This window comes from Wyeomyia smithii, chromosome 2 (assembly GCF_029784165.1).
Source record: "Wyeomyia smithii strain HCP4-BCI-WySm-NY-G18 chromosome 2, ASM2978416v1, whole genome shotgun sequence".
NCBI lineage: Eukaryota > Metazoa > Arthropoda > Insecta > Diptera > Culicidae > Wyeomyia > Wyeomyia smithii.
This window is the reverse complement of record NC_073695.1, coordinates 105,039,440-105,065,177: the sequence shown is the minus strand read 5'-3', so window position 1 is coordinate 105,065,177 and position 25,738 is coordinate 105,039,440. Positions and strand designations below refer to the sequence as shown.

Below are 25,738 nucleotides of genomic sequence, written 5' to 3'. Positions count from 1 at the left end.
AAGATTATATTCCACAAATTTACGCGACACAGTATTGCAATGGAAGAGGATGAGACTGGATATGCAATTTTTTAAAGCAGTACATGACGTATATTAAATATTGATATGAGAAAAATAGAAAGGCTAGGAAATTACGAATATGCCCCTTTTTTGCATCATTGTCTGAATAATCCAATCTAACCTTCAAAACTTATATGAACCGCATAGTATAGATAATATTTGAAAATCTGAAATAATACTTCCATGACGAATGCATTGCAACACATTGGTGAACAGCAGGTTGTAATGCCACGCTAAGAAAACTAATATGAGCTTTGCTTTGCTTATAACTATTTTTTAATTTCAAAAACGTTTCCTTAGTGCACAGGTTATAGTGAAACAGAGCGGAAGATGTGGAATCTGAGACCGTTAACCTCAATAATTGATTTTCATTGTATGTTTGGTACATGCTTAATCGAAGATACGGTAATTATTACTTTTAAGGCATATACAATAAACAAAAACTTTTATTAATAGTAATTATATTCATTAGTGAAAACATGTGCCCTTTTTTCTCGAAAGAACATAGTATTTCCAGCTTAGCTTTGAAATCATTTATCTTTAAAAACGTAACGTAACGTTTCAAGGTTTTACTCGCAGTCCCTAATACAACAGTTTGCTCGCCTCGTCTTCTGTAATAGGGGCCTATTGGCCTATTCTGTACGTGGAGAGTAAAGCGAACAGATCTTCGTTGCACTGATTCGATTCTGTTTATTCCATTCAGATAGGTAGTAGAGATTCCACACTGATTCGCATTATTCTAAGTAGGGATGTTACGGATATCCGCATCCGCATTTGCATCCGCATCATACTATGCGAATATTGAAAAAAAACTTTCGCTTCATAAAATCACCCTCTAGGGGGTGACACCCAGGAGGAAAATTTTCATACGTATCACCTTCGAAAGGACGATACCCGTGAGATTAACTATCAATATTAGGTGGAGGTCGCGGTGAAATGGGTGAAACCGTCGTCGAAAATTATAGAAATTTGCTTCTAAGAGTATAATCACAACCAATTTTTCAAAAATGGGTAAAGTGCAATTGGAAACGAACGTGTTAACTTTCACAATTTTTGATAACAAAATGATTTCACCGCAATTTTCCGCCCCGGGTGTCACCCGGTCACACTACGCCACTGGGTGAATGTCATGTGTTGTTTGGAAGTTAACTTTGATTCAGACATGATTAGGAGATCATTGTGCGAAGAAAATTAATACTAAATTTAGAAGCCAAGCAGACCCAGGTGGGATCTAATTAAGTCGGCAGCTCATCCAACCCTCTCTGATGTAGTACGGTTTACCAGCACTATTTCATGGGTTGTTATGAATTATACCTTTCAAATTCGAGTTTAGTGAAAAGATCCGATAGAAAAAAAAAACCAAACACTTCAATTGATATCTCCATTTATTCATGCAAATCATGTTTCATTTAGAAAACTTGAATATCAGGTTTCTTTGCTACATCTTATATAAAACACGAATAATATAAACACACGCTGCTTAACACACGGACATACTGATACAAGTGTCTTTTGAAAGACTTCGTTTGTGTTTCTTTTCCTTGAAATCGTACATATTTTGATACTTATTTATAGAATTTCTCAGCTTTTTGTTCAGCCACGCGGAGAATGCTTCCTCATTAGTTTGAGCTTTAATCTGCTGCTCTTCGATTTTCTTCTGGTGACGCTCGTAGAAAAGTTTCTTTTTTGCCTCTACCCTCTTGATTTTCGCTTCCAATTCCTCCTTAGATAAACCGTACTCCGAATGAAAACCATTATAGTATGGAAGTTTCTCACCCGCTCGTTTCTTAAAACGGCAGCATTTACGCTGGCATCTCACGGACCTTTTTTGAAAATGTGCTTGCACAGGACTATCTCTACCCACGGCCGATTCTTCCATAACATCTTCGCCCTCCCCACGTTCCTGATCATATATTAGTGACTCTCGCATCAAACGCTCTTTCATCATTTCACGCTCTTCTGAATTTTCATCATCGTTCTGAGACTCTTCGGAGTAATTTATTTCCTCTTGTCCAGAAACAGACACTTCTTCGCTACCATGGGTTTTAGTTGGGCTACTACTATCTTCACTGGGCGTTTCCGGATTGTGAATTTCGGTGTCGAAACTAGATTCTGTTACCTCCTCTTCAAACTCATCATAATCGCAATGCTCTTCCTCTTCCTGGCCATCGTCATCCACCGAAACTGTCTTAATCCTGGATTCAACATCATCCTCCGGCGGTTCATTGAGACTCAACTCCTCGATGATTTCTTCATCAACTTCATCCATATCAACAGCAGTGTTTTTGCTCTGCTCACTATTCAGTTCTAGTGGTGAGTTGGATTGTGTTTTTGAAGAGCCTATTAAAAGAAAATGTATGTCAAAATTGTTTTTGTTTTCGAGCACTGTACAGATTATCCGCAGTTATGAAGATTTTTGTTGAACAATTTGCTACTGATACGCAAGCCGTTCATAACATGTCTATGAAATACAATGCAAGATATAGTTTTTTGCATTTTTTGTGCAAAAAAAACATAAACTGGAAGCACAACTTCCCAAATACCTGAAGCTAATATAGTTGAAAATTTATAAATATTGGACAAAAGTTTCAAAGCTTATTTAAAATAAATCTGTGCTAAACCTTTAACGTGACGGAGCAAAAAAATCGAGTATTTGTATCCAAATGATAACCTAATCGAAAAAAATATAAAACAATATTATATAATACAATAACATGTATATTGCACTTTAAGGTTGAAGTTGGGGTCATGTTTATAAATCTTGGTTGGAAGACGCCTTTAAAATCAATGAACTCCTAGCGTAATTGTCATGTACACTGAAGTTTTGTATCGAATAAACAGAAAGTCAATTTCTGAATCGGAGTTTGCAATGTTATAACAACTTTGTTGGCTAACAAACCATTCACCGGTCTAGGGCCGAACGATCTAGAGATGTCCAGCTTCTTCTGTCTTGGGCAGCCGTTCTCCAGACTCCTCAGTCCGCGTACACCAGCAGATCGTGCATCTTCTTCCACCGCGCACATCCACCGCATGCGAGGCCTACCACGGAGTCGACGGCTTCTTTCTAGTTATCTATTGAAGATAGTTTTAGTGGCTTTAATGGCATTCTGGCTACATGTCCAGCCCACTGAAGCCTGTCCCGCTGTATTACCGTCACTATATCAGCATGTTTGTATACCTGGTACAACTCATGATTCATGCGTATACGCCACACTTCATCTTCCATGCTTCATATCCGTAAAGGGCCACCGGGAGTGTTTGTGCGGGGTAGTTTTGTGCGAGTTTGCAAAATACGGGACCTAAGCTGGTTACGTAGTCCGTGGGAGGCCCTGTTCGCAGCTGCACCTCGTCGTTTCATTTCATGGCTCATCGTTGTCACATGACACAAGCGTACCAAGATAACCGGATTCAACAACCACTTCAAATCATTCTCTATCTATTTCCACCTCTGCACCAACACCACGGGAACTCCCATGCTCCCTGCCAGCTATCATGTACTTCGTTTTGACAGAGTTAATGACAAGTCCCAATCTAGCTGCTTCCCTCTTAAAAGGTTTCGTACCTCCTCCACGGCCTTACGGTCGATACCGATGATATCGATGTCGTTCGCAAAACCTAGACGCATGTGAGATTTCGTGATGATCGTACCGTTTCTTTGCACGTTTGCTCTTCGTACTGTACCTTCAAGGGTGGTGTTGAACAGTAAGTTAGAGAGCGCATCCCCCTGCTTTAGTCCATCTAACGTTACGAACGCAGCTGATGTCTCGCCAGCTATCCACATGATTTCGACCTCTCCAGCGTCATACGAATCAGCCTAATTAGTATCGTCGGGAAACCGTATTCCAGCACTATCTGCCATAGCTCGTTTCTTTTCAGTGAATCGTATGCCGCCTTCAAATCTATAAACAGATGGTGAGTCGGTAAATTGTACTTCCGGAACTTAATAAAAATTCGATCCGTCGTGGAACGCCCCTGTCGACCTGGTATTCGTCAACAAAGGATTCCGACAACGGTCTCAATCTGAAGAACAGGATACGGGAGAGCACTTTATACGCGGAGTTGAACAACGTAATGCCTCGATAGTTGCAACAATCCAATCGATGACCCTTCTTATAGATAGGGCATATGAGGCCAACCAGTCGTTCGGCATTTGTTCATCCGCCTAGATCCTTAGTATCATCTGATGGATCGCATAGTACAGCCGCTCGCTTCCCGCTTTTAGAAGTTCGGCCGGGATACCGTCCTTCCCAGCGGCCTTGTCGTTTTACAGCTCACTAATCGCCTTTTTTTTTGTTGGTGGCTCCACAGCTTGTTCGTCACTCACAATCGTCATCCTGTTCCTGCTTTGCTCATCCGGCTCCTCACCGTTCAATAGCGCCTAAAAATACTCCTTCCACCAGGCTGCACCGTCGGTTTATCAGTAAGCAGGTTGCTGTCCTTGTTATTACAAATGACCGGCACGCATATATCAAGATGGCTTGACAAAGTATTTTTTTTTAATTCTTTTATCACCAATATTTAGTAGTTAATTTCTGAGTTCGAAATCCAATTTGTGGTAATTTGTGGTTAAGTGGTTTCCGAGAAATTTTCAAAAAACTGAGTCAAGCCATCTTGAAACATGATTTTTCTTTAAATGAATCGGACAACGATGATATATACATCAATCGAAAGCTCTTAATTTGTAGTTCACGAAAATGTAGTTTTTAACGTCATAATTAGTAGTGTTTGTACAGAAATTTGTGTTTTATTGTTCACGTAGTTCTACGTTTTGTTTGTTTGTTGATGACGCTGCTGTCCGCTAGTGGCGTTGGCTGTTTGCGGTGTTTGTCACTGCTATACTGGGCGTGCGTTTGGGGAATATGCTAAATATCGTGATTCTTAGTAACTAAGCCAACACACTTGCATTACAGGTAGCTTAACAGGCGCAGAATGGATATGTGTAAATTTGTTGTCAAAAAGGATACCGGTAATGAAAATGTACTTTCAAAGGAAAGCAATCCAAATTCGACGGATTATTTTTCAGAACCAGTAGGAATGGCAAACAATAATTATCACTTTTTCATCACCTAGATTCGGAGAAATGTTTCAGAAATATTCAAACAAATGTCGGGATCCAACTTAATGTTGCTCTTCTGTAATATTTTCATGTATATGTGCTAACTTATGAGCAAAGTAATAAAGCAGATTTCTGCTGTCCGCGTGTCTGTCAAGCTACTAGTGGCACCGTCGCACAGAGGAGTACCTAGAACAAAAATCTGGCCAAAATAAGAAAAAAAATTTTTTTTCGCTTTTTGGTGCCGCTATATTTTTTTCTGCAGCTTAAATAAATGCTTCACAATATACCATCACTCGATCAGCGTTAAACGGTATTATCATATGCTGGGAGAGCTGTAAACATTGACAAATTTACAAGCATTTTTTGGGAATCGAACCAAGTTGTGCCAGGCGTCAAAAAAATGACAATTGATTAATATTATGCACCAAATGAATTCTTTATGTTCAATGCTAATAAATTGGTTGAAAAAAATTCCGATATTAAAAATTATAGCCACTCTTAAGAAGTTTTCGAAATTAGTGATTTTGACATATTTTCGAGCGTTTTCAATATTGAAAGAGTTATCAAATCTCGCGGAATCCGATCATATAATCATCGGGGGAATGGAAGTTCATAACATCACATCCTCGCAAATATCTCATCCGGTAACGTCCGGATTGACATTTGCGACCCGTTTGAAAAATGTTGTTCATGGCATATTTTGACGAATACCTGCCTCATGCTTAAAACAGAGTTTCAATTCAACAAAGATTAAATGAGATTAGTTAAGTGAATGAACTTCAACTAATTTAAGTTAACTTAAAATTAACTTGATGCACAGAATCAATAATCCAGGTAAATAACACTCCGTCCAAAAGCCTTTTTCCAACCTACGTAGGTTCCACGAGGCATTATATAATCTGTGAGCAACAAATTGAAAATTCAAAATGAAGATATTTTGCTACATCATTTTTCTTGCAAATTCTTCGATTCGTTTCGCTGCCCGTTTTGCGAACACAAATTATTATTATTATTATTATTAAACAATTACATTCATCTGACAAAGATAAGTCTTAATGAACTAAAATTAAAATTAAAACTTTACCGTCACAGTCTGCGGAAAGCATCTAGGAGTCGTTGACGAAACACATTGATTGGCAAGTCGAAGTCACAGGTCGTATACCTCATTTAAACGGTGGCAAATAACACGAATTGGATCATGACAACCATGAAGTCGATTTCGAGGATCCAAATGCAGGAAACTTCTTCGACGCAACGGCCTCTCAGGCGTAAATTATACGAGCGTATTTCTTCATTTGTTCGATAACATTAATGAAGCCACATAGGCTATGTAAATGTAAACATCAAGTTATGTGCGTGATTATTAGAGTTACTCTTTGATACAATACTCGAACCAGCCACTTCCACTTCTCACTCAAATATTTTTCAACATATTACTAAACAGTAGCGAAAATAATTTTGGCCAGGTTTCCACTCGAGTTACCTCTCTGTGCGCTCGAAAAATAATCCGTCGAATTTGGATTGCTTTCCTTTGAAAGTACATTTTCGTTACCGGTATCCTTTTTGTCAACAAATTTACACATATCCTTTCTGCGCCTGTTGGGCTACCTGTAGTAGAGCAAGTGTGTTGGCTAAGTTCCCCGAATCTCGATATTTACCATATTCCCCAAACGCACGCTCAGTATAGCAGTGACAAACACCGCAAACGGCCAACGCCACTAGCGGACAGCAGCGTCATCAACAAATAATCAAAACGTAGAACTACGTGAACAATAAAACACAAATTTCTGTACAAACACTAGTAATTATGACGTTAAAAATTACATTTTCGTGAACCACTTTCGATTGTGAGAGCTTTCGATTGATGTATATATCATCGTTGTCCGATTCATTTAAAGAAAAATCATGTTTCAAGATGGCTTGACTCAGTTTTTTGAAAATTTCTCGGAAACCACTTAACCACAAATTACCACAAATTGGATTTCGAACTCTCAAATTAACCACTAAATATTGGTGATAAAAGAATTAAAAAAAATTACGTTGTCAAGCCATCTTGATATATGCGACCGGCACAGGGAAATTCCTGTTTCTGACCCAGTTGATTGCTCTATAGAAGCTCCGCACGTCGTTTCTAGCATAGCTGTCCTCTGGTCTGGCGAGCACCTACTCCTTGTACTCGCGCTTCTTCCGACGGTGGACTCTATTTTCGGCAGCTCTTGCCTCCCTGTATCTCGCTCTGCTTTGACGCGGTTCTTCTCATCTTTCTGGTATTCGGCATCAAACCAGTCGTTGTGCTGTCTTCCACGCGTCGTGCCTACCACCTCTCTCGCAGTCGTTTCGATGGCACCGTGGATACTGCTCGACAGCCCATTTATGTCTTCCGCTCGTTCATCCTGCTGTTCTGCGATCGGTTGATCCAGCTCTCTGGCGTGTTCTGCTGCCACGCCATCAGCTGAATGTTGAAACGCGTCGTCCTCTCAGTGCGAGATTTCAGCACGTTCGACAGCCGTACGCGAATCTTGCGAACGACGAAATAATGGTCAGAGTCAATGTTTGGTCCCCGAAAAGACCTAACATCTAGCGGGGGCCTAGTGTGGTTGGTAACGTCTCCGCCAGCCACGCTCGACGCCTGGGTTCGAATCCCACCGCCGACATAGGTGTCGATGGTTGTGGGGTGGCGTGATTCACTCACAACCAACCCAACTGGTCTAGATTCAATCCTAGCCGACACCGGGAGATTTTCTGAGGCGAAAAATCTCTGGGATCACGCCTTCCATCGCATGAGGAAGTAAAGCCGTTGGCGCCGGTCCGTTAATAAACGGGTCGTGAGTTAGGGACCTGGGTGTGGAGTCGCCTCCCTGGGCGTCGGTAATTGGCCACAACAGTGGCGGAAATAGACCGACGGAAAATAAGCGAGAATAAAAAAAAAAAAAAAAGACCTAACATCAGTAACATTCGAAAAGTGCCGACATTAATCAGTACGTAATCGATCTGTGAGTTGGTTTCTCCATTTAGATGCCTTCAGGTGTGTTTCCGAATGAATATTCCACCGTGGAAAAAAGGAGCTACATCTGGCCATTCCTCTAGCCGCGGCAAAGTTCATCAACCTCAGGCCGATTTCATTGGTTGACGAGTGGAGGCTATGCCATCCAATGACCGGGCTTAAGAATTCCTCCCTCCCAACCTGTGCGTTTGCATCTCCGATGGCAACTTTTACGTCGTATTTTGGGCACACGTCATAGGTTCATTTCAGCTTTTCATAGAACTCATCTTTGACTTCATCGGATTTGTCGTTTGATGGTGCGTAGGTGTTGATTAAACTGTAGTTGAAGAATTTTCCCTTAATCCTCAACAAGCATATACGGTCATCTACGGGCCTCCACCGGATGACTCTTGTTTACTGATTTCCTAACACTACGAAACCGACAGCCCGTTCCGCCTATAAACGTCAACATTTTGCCTACCAATCATAAATATTTCATATCAAATGCTTACAAAACTTATCTTATTCATTAAAAGTGCACATTGTACTGAAAATAAATGTTGAGCTCTTGTTTTTTCGCATCTAAAACGACATTTACTCGAAATAAGTCTACCGACAAAATTGGACGTTTGCTCTATTTCACTTGTTTTAGGGCAAACAAACCAAAAAGTGGGTACCAGAAACGCTGGTACCAGAATCAATGAGTGGTAGATGGAAAATGTATGGAGTTTGACAGCCATAAGAGCCCCCTGGTTCCGCTGCTTTGTCGCCACTGTAGTAGATGTAGTACTTGAAAGAAGTGTGTGCAGTAGGGTCTACTACACGGAATTCTCTTTCTCCGGAATTTGGCCACCGAACCTCCTGAATCGCTGCGATTTCGACAAAAAACTCATCAGTGTTCAATCTTGGAATTATGATTAACTAGCTAATCTGGCAAACTAGGTCCCACCTTTTTTCTACTCATTGATTTGATTTTTTTTTCTATTAATGGCATGGGAATTCTAAATTGATTCCACAGATTGACTTTGCGATTTGGTTAGCTAGTCATTTCAAATTCATGGCGAATCGGATATTGAATACTTTTAAACTCATAAGGCAAATCGTTTCAAATTTTGGCCTTAAAGTATCGTTACTTGTAATACATTGGTTTTAGATGCTTTACGACCAATCTTGTCCCGCTACATAATTTAGGTTGGTTCATGTTTCATAAATCTACTGATTTATACATACAATCTTTCCAAAAATTTCGTTTCAAGTGATAAAGATCAAATCGTCGATATCTTTGTTTTTCGCCGTTAAGATTGCACATGCACTCAATTCTGAACACAGCTTTGGACTCTGGGCGATATTCGGAAACATTTTCGTAATGAGTCTTTCTTTGGTCGGTATCAAACGATAGAAATATTGAAGGAACAAAATCAATCGAACGAAAACCTCAGCTAGTACTAAAATTGTTTTGATGAAATTTCTGTAGTTATTACAAAAAAAAAAACAGGGGTTGTTGTGCAAAAGCCACGACCCCAAGGCTAACGTGGAACTACAGGGATATTCAGTTAGTTCGAATACAACTTTTCATCGTTGTGTAGGTATGCACCTTGTGCATTCTGTGTGGTATTGGTGTCAGCTTAGGCCTCACCCAAGCAACCAGAAATTCGAATTTCACTTAACACACGAACTTAGAAGTTCACATAAGGTTCAGATTTGGTTCCGTGGAACTTTCTTGCTGAACAACAGGACACAATACTCACAAACCGAACTTGATTCTAAATAAAGTACCGTCAACACCTGAAAGCAACTTGAAGGTTCATGAGAAGCTGCTTGTTCCCCTTTATTGGAACCTTAAAGTTCACATAAAGTTCACACGTGAACTTCAAAACCCCCGGAAATTAAAGTTCGGTTAGCATTTTATCCGTACTTTCAATCAGCACGGAAGTTCAGTAGAAGCTGCTTACTACTCTTCATTAGAACCTTAAAGTTCATATAAAATTCACACGTGAACTTCAAAGCCGCTGGAAATTAAGCTCGGTTAGCATTTTATCCGTACTTTTAATCAGCACGAAAGTTCAGGAGAAGTCTATGCCGTACTTCATTTCCACTTTAAAGTTCATGTTAAGTTCCGACTCGGCTTTGGCGAAAGTGAAGTTTGCTCCAGGATTAGTGATGAAAAATGAGTTTTTCAAAAACAATAAGGAAAAGTGGTTTATTTTATTATCATCGGATTTTTTTATCTGAATAAACGGCAAAAGGAAAACAAAGCTATAATTCCAATAGGTAATATAAGGGTGTTTAAAGGCTTTCTCTATCTAAACACTTTCTTTTGTTATCTTACAGGAAATCTATTAAGAATTCAGATCAGCAGAAAAAATAAACCGGATGTAAGCTGTGAATTCCCGTTAGACACTTGATTGCGCGTGATGCTTTTATCCCTCAGCATTTTGTCCAAATCTTGGGTGTTTTTTACGTTCGGCCACGGCATGATGTTGCCGGTTCTGGAGGTCCGAATCCATTTCTCGGATACCACCGAGAGTTTTCTATGTCACCAACGGCTCGTTTCGATTACGGCAAACAGCATATCTATTAATCTAAAAAGTTTTTATCGATTTTGGTCATTTATCATATTTTGTATATACTGCATACCAGAATAAATTCAAAATCAAAAATTAAATTAAAAATAAACATTCAAATTAAAGTAAAATCAAAACAAACTAGAGAACTGTCAGTCTTAAGTTCACATTGCGTTCCGCGTGTTTTTTTTCTGAACTTGAAAGTTCAGAAAAAGTTCCGCGTCAGCCTTTACTGAACTTCCTAGTTCGCATGAGGTTCCGCCTGTACTTTATCTGAACTTTCAAGCTGAAAGAGAGACCCGGTATGTTCCTAGCCATGAACGTGTAGGTAACGAAGAGAAATCAGCACATCGAGTAAAATCGATGCCGATCTCTTATAGCGGGAACGGACCAGTGGTATGAATCAAGGCTTTAAAGAGGGAGGACTCGAGTTCGAAGCTTGGTGTAGTAAGTTGCAAAAAAAATATGAAATTTAATAATAAATGGAGCCAGGCAATTATTCTTCAGATCTAGATTTCTTCAGTAATGATTATCATGGCAAAATGGCAAATTGATTTTTATTTTAGTTTTTTTTTAAGTTTTCTTTTCAAGCTGAATAACGCTCTGTTCAGCGACCTATCCGAACTTAATGTGAACTTTCTAGTTCGGTTTAGAAGCTGCTTTGCATGCTACTCGTAGTTTATTCAACAAATTCGAACTTGAAAGTACGGTTAATTACTCAAAAATTGAGCTGAATAGAATTCTATTCATGTTCGATAGATTGACTGATTAGTCTATGAATTCTACTTTTATCCGAACTTTTGGTTACTTTGGTATATATAGGCATGGCCGGATCAAAGGTTGTGTGGGCCCGCTTTTTATTCGTCAAAATTTCAATAAAGATATATTTCATACAACTTGACTTAATATGCGAATGTACAAAAAGCAACATAAATCCTTTAGAAGAAATTTTGTTGTACAAGCAAAATTCACTAATTTCACCAGGTTTTTAGAGACACTAGACACGCTGATATTTTAGACACGACTCGTAATGAAAATATTTACATCGGAGTCCATGGCCCCCTTGCCCTCACCCTTAATTCGGCTATATATAGGCTAACCGATGCGCATGGCGTCGGCTTGCTTATATTAGTTGTTTTTTACCGCGCACGATGAAGGAGTACCGCGACGTCGTAATAAAGTTATTTGCGGCACGCAGCAGGTCAGGAGTTCGTGCTTTCTGATGAGACACTTTTTGTCTTGCAACAGCCGCACAATGTCCAAAATGATCAACTGTAGGCAACAACGTTGGACAGCATCCCCCCGTCCCAAATGAACGTCCCGCGATTCCAGAGCGCCCTGTCGGTGATGGTTTGAGGTCGTTTCCAAGGCCTATGTTCTGGAGAAGGTTGAGGCCTCGGCTCTTCGGGACCTCTACGGTAAGGATCATTACGTCCTTTAATAGGACGGTGCACCGGTCCACACGGCGAATGCCGTCCAAGCGTGGAGTCAGGAAAATTTGACTGATTTGCTCGATAAGGCTTTGTGGCCTCACAGATGCCATGACCTTGATTCCCTGCAATTTTATGTATAGTCGTACAAGCTGGCCAAGCAGAGCGAACATAAAGTTAGAACTGTGGACCCTTAAAAAGCCTATTTCCAAGATCTCGGACAAGATCCCGATGGACCAGGTGCGTCATCTCAAGCTCGCCATATAACACAAGGGGGGTGTACTCCCAGCTAATATGTCGCAAAGGTTCTCAATAAACACTGCTTCGATAAAAACTAATTCAGGAAAAAACTTCTTATATTTTCATTTTTTTAATACGTTTTTAAATTGTATTCGAACTTATTGAACACTCTGTAGAGCTGTTTGTTATATTGAATGCGTTGTTGCATTCGAGTATAATCGCAATATCAAGAATTCAATAAAATCAATAATAAATTACGCTAGTCGACAATAGAGAAAAAAATGTTGCTCCAATACTCAAAATAGTTTACCTAGAACGATTACGCAGTGCAACAAAACAAATTCTTTTTCTTCTGCCTTGGCATGATTTTTCGATGTATTTTGACGCAAGCACAAATTTTGCCGATTTTGAACACATTTCACCCTAAGGGCAACACTGGAAAATTTTTGAGAAATCGAAAATTTTCAATATTTCTTCGACGCCATTTCTTTTCAAAGCCAAATATCAAAATTCAAAGAGTTTGTCCACATAATAGCATCTTCTTACCCATCTTTAAAAAAAAACAGATCTTGAATCGGATGATGATGATGATGATGATGATGGTCCCGCCACATACCCCTACAAAGGTTTGAGCTGGACGATTTATCTATAGATAATTAATGTAATCACAATTTCAATCAGTTATACAAAAAAAACGAACTGATTCCATTTCCAGATATAAACTTCTTCAAAAACTGTTTACTTGATTCACATCGGTAAAGACGTGAATTGCTGTAGAGCTACACAAAGCTAGCACAGGGTTTTCATGACCTTCAGTCAGACTAACCACAACTACTTCATGTATATTCTCTAAGCATTCAAATAACAATTAAGTTTAAATTGTAAAAGAATCTATTTATATCTGACTTCCGCGCGCGAGGCTCAAACTTATGTAGACACTTTCTATGCGACAACAACATAAAGGAAAAAAAATCCATCATCACCACCGTGACGAACACAGTAGTTTTGTCATTATATGTTAAAAAAAGATCCAATATAAAATATAAATAAAATTTTACAACACAATCATATCCGTTCGTATAAAACTTCGTCAGTTACAGGCTTCAATTAAACAATCAATAAATAAATAGGTTTCAAAAATAAATATTTCATCCAAAATAAATCCGTTGTTTAAACTTCGTCATATAAACTCTCGTCATTGTTAAAAGCTTTTAAATTTCGTTCTGTACAACAGAAACTTTCACGTGTGAAATACATTGTCTCTTGAACTCCGCAAGTGTTGGTGCACGTTTAACAAGTCTTGGCATCGAATTGAAAAAAATTATACCTTTATGAAATAATGAATTCTGTGAAGCTCTGGTTAAAAAGAAAGGTGTTCTTATTTCATCCGCGTTTCTAGTGTTATATCTATGAAAATCACTTCCTCTTTCAATTCGATCACACAAATATTGAGGTAGCAAACCATTAATTATTTTAAAAATGAACACCATAGACAAATAAACAATTCGTTGCTTCACGGATAACCATTGCAAAGCGTCCAACATAAAAGCAGAGGAAGTTAATCTATCACAATTTAAAATCAAACGCATTATTCTGTTCTGCAAACGCTGTAACCTCAATAATTGTGTGTTATTGGCCAAATACAAAAAGGTAGGGCAAAAATCCAAATAGGTCGAGATGATTTACTTGTATAGCTGTATTTCACTACTAATTGTCAATTCGTTTTTCAAACGGCATAATATTCCATACTTCTTGGCAATTTTCTTGATAACATTGTCAATGTGAGCGTTGAACTTTAGGTTGTCATCAATAATCACGCCAAGATATTTAATCTCCCGAACGCGACCAATTGTCTCATCATCTATTATAACAGAGACATCGTCATTTACCACGGTGCGCGAGAAAATCATAAATTTAGTTTTATCAATATTCAATTTCAATTGCTTATACTACTATTGTGTCTCTATTTTCTAAGTTATCTTTCCATTTTGCAAGAACTAAATTCAACGCGGTTTCACACGAATGGCCTTCCCGGTAGCCAGATTGTTCCGGAATTAATAACGAGTTACTATTTAAATATTCTAACAGCTGACCTTTAACAACAAGTTCCAATATCTTTTAACGTGTGTAACATATTGATGGGACGAAACTCTTCGGTTTTAATCGTTCCAGCAACCTTTTGAATCGGAACAACCAACGATTTTTTCCACACTTTAGGCACATGCCCACTTAGCAATGATTCATTATTAAGGTTCAGCAGAGTGTGACCAATAACATTAAAGCAATCTTGAATAACCCTAGCATTTACATTGTCTACGCCAGCCGTTTTACCTAATGAAAAACAAATATTTTTAAGGTCATCCATTGTGATTGGGTGAAAACCATCAAATCTACTATTAACGTAAGTCGGCTGTTTTATTTCATCCGGTTCATCAACCAGTTCAATTGATTGATTGATCAATGAAACACTATTGATGAAATAATCATTAAACTTATTAGCAATTATTTGTTCTGTTTGTTCTAATGTGCCATCAAAAGTTATGGACCGCGGTTTACAATTACTAGGTTTTAATAAAGATTTCAAAATTTTTATAACTCTGCTGTTGTTTTGATGCTGAGTCATCTTTCTCTGGATATATTCACAACGCGTCTTTTTTAACGCTTTCAAATATTTATAACGCGCGTTTGTGTACTCATTCCAATGACTCTGACTATTTGATCTACAAAACTTTTTGTACAATTTATCCCACTTGCGCTTAAGACGCAAAAGATCCAAATTGTACCAGCTGTTCGCGTTCTTTAAGGTTACAAATTTATGTTCAACTAATTGATTCGTACACGTTTTCAAAATACTAGTAAGAACAGCTGCAGAATCATCTAAATTACCGGACGCGATTGGAAAATCCAAGCTTCTTTCAACAAGATTCGAAACAGCCTGTTTCGAATATTTTCTCCAGCATTTCAATTTTTTTAAATCATTTTTCTCACTCAAGTTGTCTAATACAGTGATCACTAATGTCTCATGATCGGTTATTTTCATATCAGAATCCGTTACTGAACAAATGGAATCCAAATTGGAATAAACATGATCAATCAAAGTTCTACTTCGCTGGGAAATACGTGTAAATTCATTAACGCTTTGTTTTAAATTGAAAGATTCTACTAAACGCTTCAAATGTTTCGAATTTGTATTATCTCGCCAGTTGATATTAAAATCGCCAGTCAATATATTCATTTTACTATAATCGAGAAATTCATCAAGCCAATTTTCCAATATTTCAAGGAAACGGTGATCACTAGCATTGGGGAATGATACAAAACACAAAAATTACCCACCTTCATACCACGTACTACTGTTATGCCCAAGAACCAATTGCCATCCTTCGCTTCGTTTCGGCAAAGCTCGAATTGAACTGATTCTCTGACATAAATAGCAACACCGCCAGTTTGTCTAGAATGTGATAAACAAGCAGCCACATTATATCCAGGAATACTATATTGATCATATGCTTCAATATCGACAATATGAGTCTCTGATAAGAACACTAAAAGTGGACGTTTATCTTCAACAATCTGACGTAATGCAACGTAGTTTGTTGTCAACCCCGCAATATTCAAATACAAAAATTCAAACTTATTCACATTCTTCTTGGAACTTGTTTGCTATTTATTGAAACACAAGCTGCTTTTCTTTTGATTGAATAATCTTTTATATATCAAGCATTCTGAACTAAATGCGGCATGGTTGACGTCCAAATTCATGTTACGCTCTTTATTCGTCTTTAAACAATTAACGCATTTCAAAACAGTAGACGTGCATTCAGATGTTTTGTGTTTAAGGCTACACCTGGAACACGTATCACAATTTTTGCAATCCATGCTCTTGTGCCCAAATTCTCCACATTTGAAGCATCTCAAAACATTTACCGCGGGAAATACTAAGCACCGATCAAATTCTACATTTACTTGCTTAGCAGATAACAAGCTGTTATACGTTTCCAAATCAACCTCTATTACCGCGCTATACTTGTTATACCGAAAGCGTGGATTTTCATACGAGTTTATTACTTTTACATCATTAATTTTGATACCTTCATTTTGACTCTTTAAAAAGTCAATGAAAACATCAGGAGAAAGATTCTCGCTCATGCCCACTATTTTCAATCTCGGCACCGACGTGGGAACAACAGCACTGTAGTTTTCACCCAGATTGCTTTCAATGCCATTTTTCAACTTATCAATATTTTCGCCAACAGCGCATTCAACAATAATGGAACCATCTTTACCGTTCCTAAAATTACTCACTTTGTGTGTTTTTGGATCTAATTTTGTTTTCAAAAACCTCCGAGTTTCCTCGCAAGCTTGTTTGGACTCTTTCGGTTTGATCACAATGACCGGACGAGTCTTATGTTTAACGGGCTTAAAACCATCACTAATATTATTATTATTACTAATACTCGTTTTAATACTTTTACGGCGACCCTTCACGACTTGCGCAAAAGTCACGCCGTCATCAAAAACATCATCACTATTATCGTCATCAATTCTACGCTTCTTGCCGATTTGGTCCGATTCAGAAGGAACCGCCCCTTCCGCGCGCGGGCATCATTAACTGCAGCTTAATTTTGACGCGTATTTAATTCCAAAACCGAATTGTTTAATTTATCAAATTTCTCACAAAATAATTTTTCATGAGATTCATTTACATTTAATCTCAACTGTTCCATACCGAAATTCAACGCGCTGTTTATCTGGGCCGATATTTGATCCCGCATTTCAATGACCGAATCAGAGAGAGAAGATAATTTCTTCATCTCTTCTTCAATACGCTTGATGTCCGGTATCAAATGTTGCCCACCACAACACTGGTTTGATAAACATTCGTCACACTTGAAGCAAAGATTATCATTATCTGTAACTATGTTTGCCGTTGCCTTGGTGAGTCCAGTACACTTGTAGTGAAACAAACGTGCACAGTTGAAGCCCACACATTTCAACGGCAAATCCGATAGGACAATTGCCGTACCACAGCCAGAGCAAATCATCGCACACAACACACGTTAACACGGGACGCTATACCAATAGACATGCAGAGAAACAAGAGACAGAGGCAAAAAAAATGATCGCCACCACCGCTGCTTTGAAAGCGTCGGGGGGGATTTTATTTTAACAAACTTTAACGCGAACTTGCTGCTTAAAGCAACTGTTCTTGTACTTAGCCTTTTGTAGATTCACTACCGACACACGTTAGAATATATCTACCGTGAATCACTTCACTATTTCACACGTAAATTAACAATTATATATCACCACAAAATAACATCAACTACTCTGTTCGCCATCAAAAGAGATCATAAAACTTATGATAAAAACTGAGCTTAAAACGGTGATTCTACGACAACGCTTTTGGCATGGTTTTAGTATATTCCACAAAGCAAAATAGGTAATATCGAGTCTGTAGAGCATTAATGGTAATGCGTTAATATCTGAAAGTAGTATATCAAACCGCCATAGAAACATTGCTCGTACCCAAACACTGTTACATACTAAATTTGGCTTAATTTGCTTGATTAGTTTCCGAGTTATGCAGAAATTTGTATTTCATGTGGCCCCCCTAGATAAAGGAGAGAGTGTGGAACTACCATAGAAACATTTCTTGCTCCCATAACTTCTAGATGCCAAATTTGATTTCATTTGCTCTACTAGTTCTCGAGTTATGTAGAAAATTTTGTTTCATTTGTAAAAGTTGATTTTTTAAGAATTGGGTTTTTCTTAAAAAAAAAACGCATAAAAATTACAAAACTGTATGACTACTCAAACGCTGTGATATTGTTAAGCGAGAGTCAGCCGGCTCTCGCACAAGTTAAGTATCTTCCGTTTTATACTTATGACGACGAATGTTTAGATTCCGATTCGTGTTCTAGCATGCATGATAATGCCCCCGTTTCGACAAGTCCGTCGCTGATCGAATCTAGGACGCCAAATGCTTGCAGAGCCAACTCGCCGATTCAGCTCTATTATCAGAATACTGGTGGCATGAATTCGAACATCGACGACTATCTACTGGCTTTCTCAGAAGGATACTACGACTTTGTTACGCTTACGGAAACTTGGCTGGATGATCGCACTCAATCATCGCATTTATTCGGCTCTGAGTACGAGGGCTTTCGCTGCGACCGCAGTCCTATCAACAGCCAGAAAAGGACCGGTGGAGGTGTGCTTATTGCTGTCCACCGCCGGTTGAATGCGAGCATAATCCACGAGACTTATTGGAACATTCTTGAACAGGTTTGGGTGTCCGTTCAATTGTCTGGTCGAAAGTTATTCATCTGCATTGTCTATTTTCCACCTGATCGAACACGCGACAAGCTACTGATTGACACTCATCTTCAGTCGTTGTCAACGATAGCCGCCAGAGCTAAGCCGTGCGATGAGATTATTGTTATTGGGGACTTCAATTTACCAGGCCTACTTTGGCGTCCCTCCCGCGACGGTTTTCTTTATCCTGACCCGGACCAGTCCACTTTTCATGCCTGCGCCTTGGATCTGTTGGACGGTTACAGCGCCGCAGGACTGCAGCAAATCAATGGTAAAGCAAACGAGAACGGCCGTTGTCTAGATCTCTGTTTCGTCAGCACTAATGACACGGCACCGCCCTTGGCTTACGCACCGGATCCACTCGTAAAAAACGTTCTTCATCACCCGGCACTTGTCTTGTCTCTCGACGATCGATTCAAAATCGACTACCGGGAACCTTCCACTCGATTTAATTTCAACTTTCGGCGAGCCGACTTCGACGGTTTGTTGAATGCGTTACTATCTGTCGATTGGATTGGCATTTTAAATTCGACTGACATCGATTCGGCTGTGAACGATTTTTCCGGCATTTTAAACGGTCTGATAGAAGTTTTCGTCCCTAAAACACGGAACCGATCGCAGAAATATCGTCCGTGGCAGACACCGGCTTTGCGACGCTTAAAAACGTTAAAAAATTCTGCGTTGAGGAGGTTCTCAGCGAGTGGTGCCCTTATACTTCGCGAACACTACCGACAGTTAAACCACGATTATAAGAGACTTCGCCGACGGTGCTATTCTAACTACAGACTACATATGGAAGGTAAACTGCGAGCCGATCCAAAGAAATTTTGGAACTTTGTCAACGAACAACGGAAGAAATCAGGCTTTCCATCCACGATGGAATTCGCTGGTGAGAAAGCGGATAATGTTGCCTCTATTTGCAGAATGTTCGCAGTCAAATTTTCAAGCGTGTTCAGCAAGGATACACCAACGGATAGGGACATTTCTGATGCTGCTAATAACGTTCCTTTACCTGGCCGCTCCATCGCCTCGGTCAACATTGACGACAATGCTATCCTCGCCGCTGCTAGTAAATTGAAACATTCGTACTCCCCAGGCCCGGATGGTATTCCAGCAACGCTACTTAAAAAATGCATTACTGGTTTGGTCACACCGCTTTCTCACTTGTTTCGCTTATCACTCGCTACTGGTAGATTTCCCACAACTTGGAAACAGGCCTTTTTGTTTCCGGTCCACAAAAAAGGCGATCGCTCGAAAATAGACAATTATAGAGGGATTTCGGCTTTGTGTGCAATTTCGAAGCTATTCGAGCTAGTCGTCCTCCAACCAGTTTTTTCTCATTGCCAATGCTCTATTGCGGACGACCAACACGGATTTCTTCCTAAACGTTCCTGTGCTACAAACTTGCTTTGCCTGACTAGTTACGTGCTTGATAGCTTCGACAAACGATGTCAAACCGATGTGATTTACACGGACCTTTCAGCTGCGTTCGATAAAGTAAATCATCAAATCACTCTTGCCAAACTCGACCACTACGGATTTAGTGGCAGCTTGCTCCACTGGTTCGAATCCTACCTGCGAGGACGAACTCTTAGAGTAAAAATCGGCGACGAAATTTCGGAATCATTTGTTGCTACTTCCGGGATTGCCCAAGGTAGTCATCTTGGCCCGCTGGTATTTTTGTTGTATTTCAATGACGTACATCACTCGCTAAAATGTCCTCGCCTTGCCTTCGCTGATGACTTGAAACTGTTCAATGAAATCAAAAACGTCGAAGACGCCACTCATCTTCAACAACAGCTCAACTTATTTACACGCTGGTGTAAGTTGAATTGCATGATACTAAACCCCGATAAATGCTCTGTGATAACGTTTACCAGAAAGCACCGCCCACTACATTTCGATTACACATTGGATGGGACTCCAATACAGAGAGTCGAACACGTCAAGGATCTTGGAGTCCTCCTTGATTCCAAACTCACCTTCAAGCAACATATATCGTTCATTGTTGCTAAAGCCTCTAGGCAACTGGGTGTGATTTGTCGCTTGACGCGGGACTTTAGAAATATACAATGTTTAACGACACTCTACTGCTCACTTGTTCGGTCCTCGCTAGAATTTTGCTCTACTGTCTGGATTCCTCACTACAATAACGCAATTCATCGCATCGAAAGCATCCAGCGCCGGTTTGTGCGTTACGCACTTAGAATGCTCCCCTGGCGACAGCTCATGCGCAATACCCGATATGAGGACCGCTGCCAGCTTCTCCAGCTCGAGACTCTCCAGCTTCGTCGAGAAACAGCACGCGCCATGGTAGTGTCGGACGTTTTGACATCCCGGATCGATTGCCCAGCCATTCTCCGCTTGATCAACCTAAACGCGCCATCTAGAAACCTGCGGAGGTCATCTACGCTGCAACTACCTTTCCGCCGCACTAACTACAGTGCTAACGGTGCCATCACTGGTATTCAGCGAGCTTTCAACCGAGTTTCATCTGCCTTTGATTTTCATCTATCGCATCGAGCTTTACGCTCAAAATTCATTTCTCTGTTTCGTAGTGTTTTATATTATTAACCATTAGGACTAGCTATTTATGTCTGTTGGTAGTTGCTTATAAATATAAATAAATATAAATATAAATCTTTATTTGAGCCGATAAATTGGTTTATGCCATTTACTTTTTAAAGATAATTTCATTCAAATGTTGGTCACGGCAACGTTTTAAATGGTCCATACGAAAAGTCCAATTTTGGGTCACTTTTTCGAGCATTTCGGCTGGTATCTCGCGAATAACGCGTGTAATATTGTCTTCCAAGGCTGGAATTGTTGTTGGCTTATCCGCATAGACGAGAGACTCAACGTAGCCCCACAAAAAATAATCTAGCGGTGTTAAATCGCATGATCTAGGCGGCCAATTCACCGGTACATTTCGTGCGATGAACTGCTCACCGAACTCATTCCGCAATATATCCATTGATTCGCGCGATGTGTGGCACGTTGCTCCGTCTTGCTGAAACCACATGTAAACAAGACCCAGCTCTTCCATTTCCGGCAAAAAAAAATCAAAAATCATCGCGCGATAGTGAGCGCCATTGACCGTAACGTTGCGATTTTGATCATCTTTGAAGAAGTACAGACCAATGATGCCTCCAGCGTGTAAACCGCACCAAACCGTGCATTTTTCTGTGTGAATTGGCGATTCTTGTATTGCCTCTGGTTGCTCTTCGATCCAAATGCGGCAATTTTGCTTATTAACATACCGATTTAACCAGAAATGAGCTTCGTCACTGAACACAATTTTTCGGTAAAAGAGTGGATTTTCGGCAAGTTGTTCTAAGGCCCAAAAATTCGATTATTTGTAACCAAATAGCAAAAAAATCACCCTTTACAAAAGCTCTCTTTCAGAAAGGGAAGGGTTCTCGAGCTACCGTAAGAACCTTTCCAGGCCCCAAAAACCCCTACATGCAATTTTTTTACACCGATCGGTTCGGTAACTTTCATGTTTCTAAGGACAAACAGAACTTCTTTTTTATGTATGTACATTTGTTTTTCTTAGTTTTTATATTTATTCTGATGCACAATTTATCAACCTGCGTTTTAACATGAAAAAAACAACGGATATTGTTTACGTTTATCATGCGCCCACTACGATTAGCGAATGCTTGTGTTTTAGTTTTGGAAATTTTCTCCCATAACTAAATTGGTTTTCTATCTTTTTCAAATTTTCCAGAACATCTTCCCAACTTCTTTTGTGACACAGCCTAAGATGAACAAAAAAAGTATGATACAAAACGGTAACTCGTTCCTGAGTATGCGGTCACGAACGCACAGTGCAGCTCTTTTTTACGCGGGTACGGTACAAGATATCGACCTCATTTCAATCACATTTTCTGTTTCAGGCTAAAAACAATCATAGGGGTACTGGGGGTAAGCCCGGCACTGAGGGTAAGACCGTCACCCCTGGGATTTCACTAGAAAACGCTAATTAACTGTGTTTTGGGTGAAGTGTTGGTATTTAATATTTTAGACATTTTAAGACACATCGAAGCCACCGTGAAACGTCAAACGTCAAAATTATAAACAAAATATACGCTACTGCAGCTGGTGCGTGAGCGGATGTAATTTTTCGTGAGTAGAACTTAAGCTTTTATTCATTTGAAAAGACTAAAATAATTTTTTGTTGCTCTACTATTTATTGCCTGTATTGTTAGGCAACATCCATAAATGACGTAGCTTTTTTTTTGACACCCCCCTCCCCCATAGTAGCATTTCGTCACAAAATCAGGACCCCCTCTAGATAATTACGTAGCTTTATAACAACCCAAACTACCCTACCGATGTCTCACTGATAAATAAATTAATCAACCGACTTAGAACCATGCACTCAAGCTCTTCTGTGATTTATGAATGATTCCAAGGGTTATCAGAGATGCCAAATGTACTGAATCAAGTCACAAAACTGACGGCTTTCCCGGTGGTATTTGAAATATGCTCTGGTGTGATCAATGTGATTCTGGCTTCAATGAAACTAGTTAATAATATGATTTAAAGTGCCACATGATAGGCTTGCCGAGTATCAAATTCTTTCATTGTTTATATATAATGTTCACCGGAACTTGTTCCGGCAATCTGCCCAGAACCAGCTAACCGACAACTAAATTCAACAGTAACATACAGAAATGTAAGATCTCCCATTCGGCGGTTTCCGAATTCAAATTGGTTCAGTTAATTCGAGTTAATTCGTGAACAAACCTAGGTGCCGGTGTTACCCCAAGGGGTGCCGGTTTCACCCGCACTGATTGCTAAACGTCGTTTTTCAAAACTTCACTATTCCTTGTAAAATAACAGTTTGAAAGTTCTGAAAACCTTCATATCTTGTAGAAAACAATTTGGGCAATGATTCTGTGAAAGGAATATAACAATATTCGTCATCAAGTGCTGCTAAAGAATCATTTTCCTTAGGGGGCCGGGCTTACCCCCAGTACCCCTACATCCCTTTTGAAAAAAAATTCTGCAAATTTGAAGTACACTAAAGTCGCTTTTTACGCGGGGGATACGTGCCGCGTAAAAAAAACCGCGTAAATTCCAGAATCCGCGTAAAAAAAACCGCGTAAATTCCGGAATCCGCGTAGAAAAAACCGCGTAAATTCCGGAATCCGCGTAAAAAACCCGCGTAAAAAAACCGCGTAAAAAGTGACCTTAGTGTATTGTATTTTGGTCTCTAGATTGCCTACTTTCGTATTCAAACGTGGTTAAAATATTCAAGGACGGTTTTCTCCGTTATATTTCCAACTCAAAAAGGTCTTTTTTACGCGGACCCATACAAATTTGGAACGCATCCCCCGCGTAAAAGAGAATCCAATTCATTTCTATATAAATAGACAAATAAATAAATTGGGGTGTATAATTACTTTCTGGGATGGTCTCTATGGATGGAAATTGAATTGAAAACAGTCGTGTCCTTTCGTTTCAGAGAAAACACAAATGTTTTTTTTTTTGATACACATGGAAATAACCTACTTTGTTCAACCATAGTACGCAAATAATACATTTTCAAATCATGAATTCTCCAAACTATCTACTAATACGCATTTTCACCAGTTATAGCTGCAACCAGGACAACAAAGGCGTGTCGCAATAAAACAAGAACACGGAATCCAATTTCTCTGCAAACTTCTGCTATTTTTACATCGACTTTCGAATCAACTTGATCATTTCATATATCGTTACTTGTTGTTTAAAAAAGCTGAAACGTGGTTTTTATAACACTTTCAAAAGATACCTTCGGTTTTTACAAGGAAGAATTAGAAGCTTCCATTAGGGTGAACGAACATATTTGTCAAAAGCAGTTTGCATATTATATAATTAAGGATAACACAGCAATAAAGTTCAGTAATCTAGAGTCTTTTTGTTTTACTAGCATATGTAAGATTGACTAATGAAATATTTTTTCTAGTCTCACCGTTTACTTCCCCGAAACCGTTTTCATCTTCGGCTTCGCTATGTTCGTCCGGTTCATAGTCGACCAATTGCTCTCGAAACGTAACCCTCCGTTCACCAATAGCGAACTTTGGCGATGGTGGTGTCGGAATTGCAAAGGATTCCTGATTAGCTAATTTGATTTTCTCCTTGATGTTGTACTCGTTGGCTGGGCGTAGAACTGCAGACAAAAAAAAATACGGAGAACTTAGTGCACTATTTTCACCACATCAAGTTCAATGCCTTGCGGTCCAAACTGAACTATCCACTTGACACGACACCGTACTCACAATATGCTTCGTAGTCATCCTCGTCGTCGTTTTCGATCATCACGTCACTGTAAGATTGGCAAATCTTTCCAGTTGGTCGCATCCGAAACCTCGCTCTTCTCTGCACTACCAGGTAATCCTATTGGTTTTGCTATATCAATAAGATGGTGCAATACGCTTTTAGACAGATGTTTTTCGAATGATACTCATTCTAGTGTTTTTCTAAAAGTTGTGCGTTCTATATCCCATTTCGATTAAATTATTTCTATAACTTTCTCCTTGCGTATTCCCAATAAAGTTTTTAGGAGCTGAAATGAACTATTAAGCAAAACAGGTTGCAGTCACGAACAACCAGAGTAACGAACAGTCAGAGTAACAGACTAAAACTAAACATGCTTTCAGGTGCAACTGGAAACCGCCAGGTTCACTGGCTCGTGTCCTTAACAGCAGCGTTGCGTGCGGTGCGGGTCGGTAGACATCCATAAAAAGTTCCATAAGTTCCATAAAAGTCATTAAATAACAAACTGTAACAGGTTTTCTAACACCTCAAATATATTTGATAGTTTTTGTTTTGGTACAAAAGTTTCATGAGTATACCGCAAATTATTCATTCATAGTAGGTAGCCTGATTTTCAGCAAACTGTATCAAATAGCACATTTTGGTTTATCGAATTAGGTCGTAATCTAAGATGGTCCCCTTAACACGAGAAAACATAAGGGATGGCTGACGAAGTCTCTTATGATAACGATGCATGGAAGTTATATCGATCAAACTGACGTAGCCGGGGTTCCGGGAAGTCGTTTTTGTGCTCAACCAACCCGACATACATTTATCACAA

General features: G+C 39.4%; 1 protein-coding gene across 1 annotated transcript; it reads right to left on the bottom strand.

Annotated features, from left to right (window-relative positions):
* Nucleotides 1-1,442: 1,442 nt before the first annotated feature.
* LOC129723004 (uncharacterized) lies at nucleotides 1,443-25,286 on the bottom strand. The gene is made up of 3 exons (XM_055676917.1): nucleotides 24,921-25,286; nucleotides 24,614-24,811; nucleotides 1,443-2,400 (listed from the first exon to the last, which is right to left on the bottom strand). The coding sequence occupies exons 1-3, from the start codon at nucleotides 25,000-25,002 to the stop codon at nucleotides 1,541-1,543; spliced, it is 1,140 nt and encodes a 379-aa protein (XP_055532892.1). The 5' UTR covers nucleotides 25,003-25,286; the 3' UTR covers nucleotides 1,443-1,540.
* Nucleotides 25,287-25,738: the final 452 nt, after the last annotated feature.

What these genes read in the sequence shown, in the direction of transcription:
- LOC129723004 (XM_055676917.1), bottom strand. Translation starts at nt 25,002, where the DNA reads ATGCGACCAACTGGAAAGATTTGCCAATCTTACAGTGACGTGATGATC. An exon ending in GGATGACTACGAAGCATATT is followed by an intron (nt 24,812 to 24,920) that starts GTGAGTACGGTG and finishes TTTTGTCTGCAG; the next exon opens with TTCTACGCCCAGCCAACGAG. An exon ending in CGGTTTCGGGGAAGTAAACG is followed by an intron (nt 2,401 to 24,613) that starts GTGAGACTAGAA and finishes TTCTTTTAATAG; the next exon opens with GCTCTTCAAAAACACAATCC.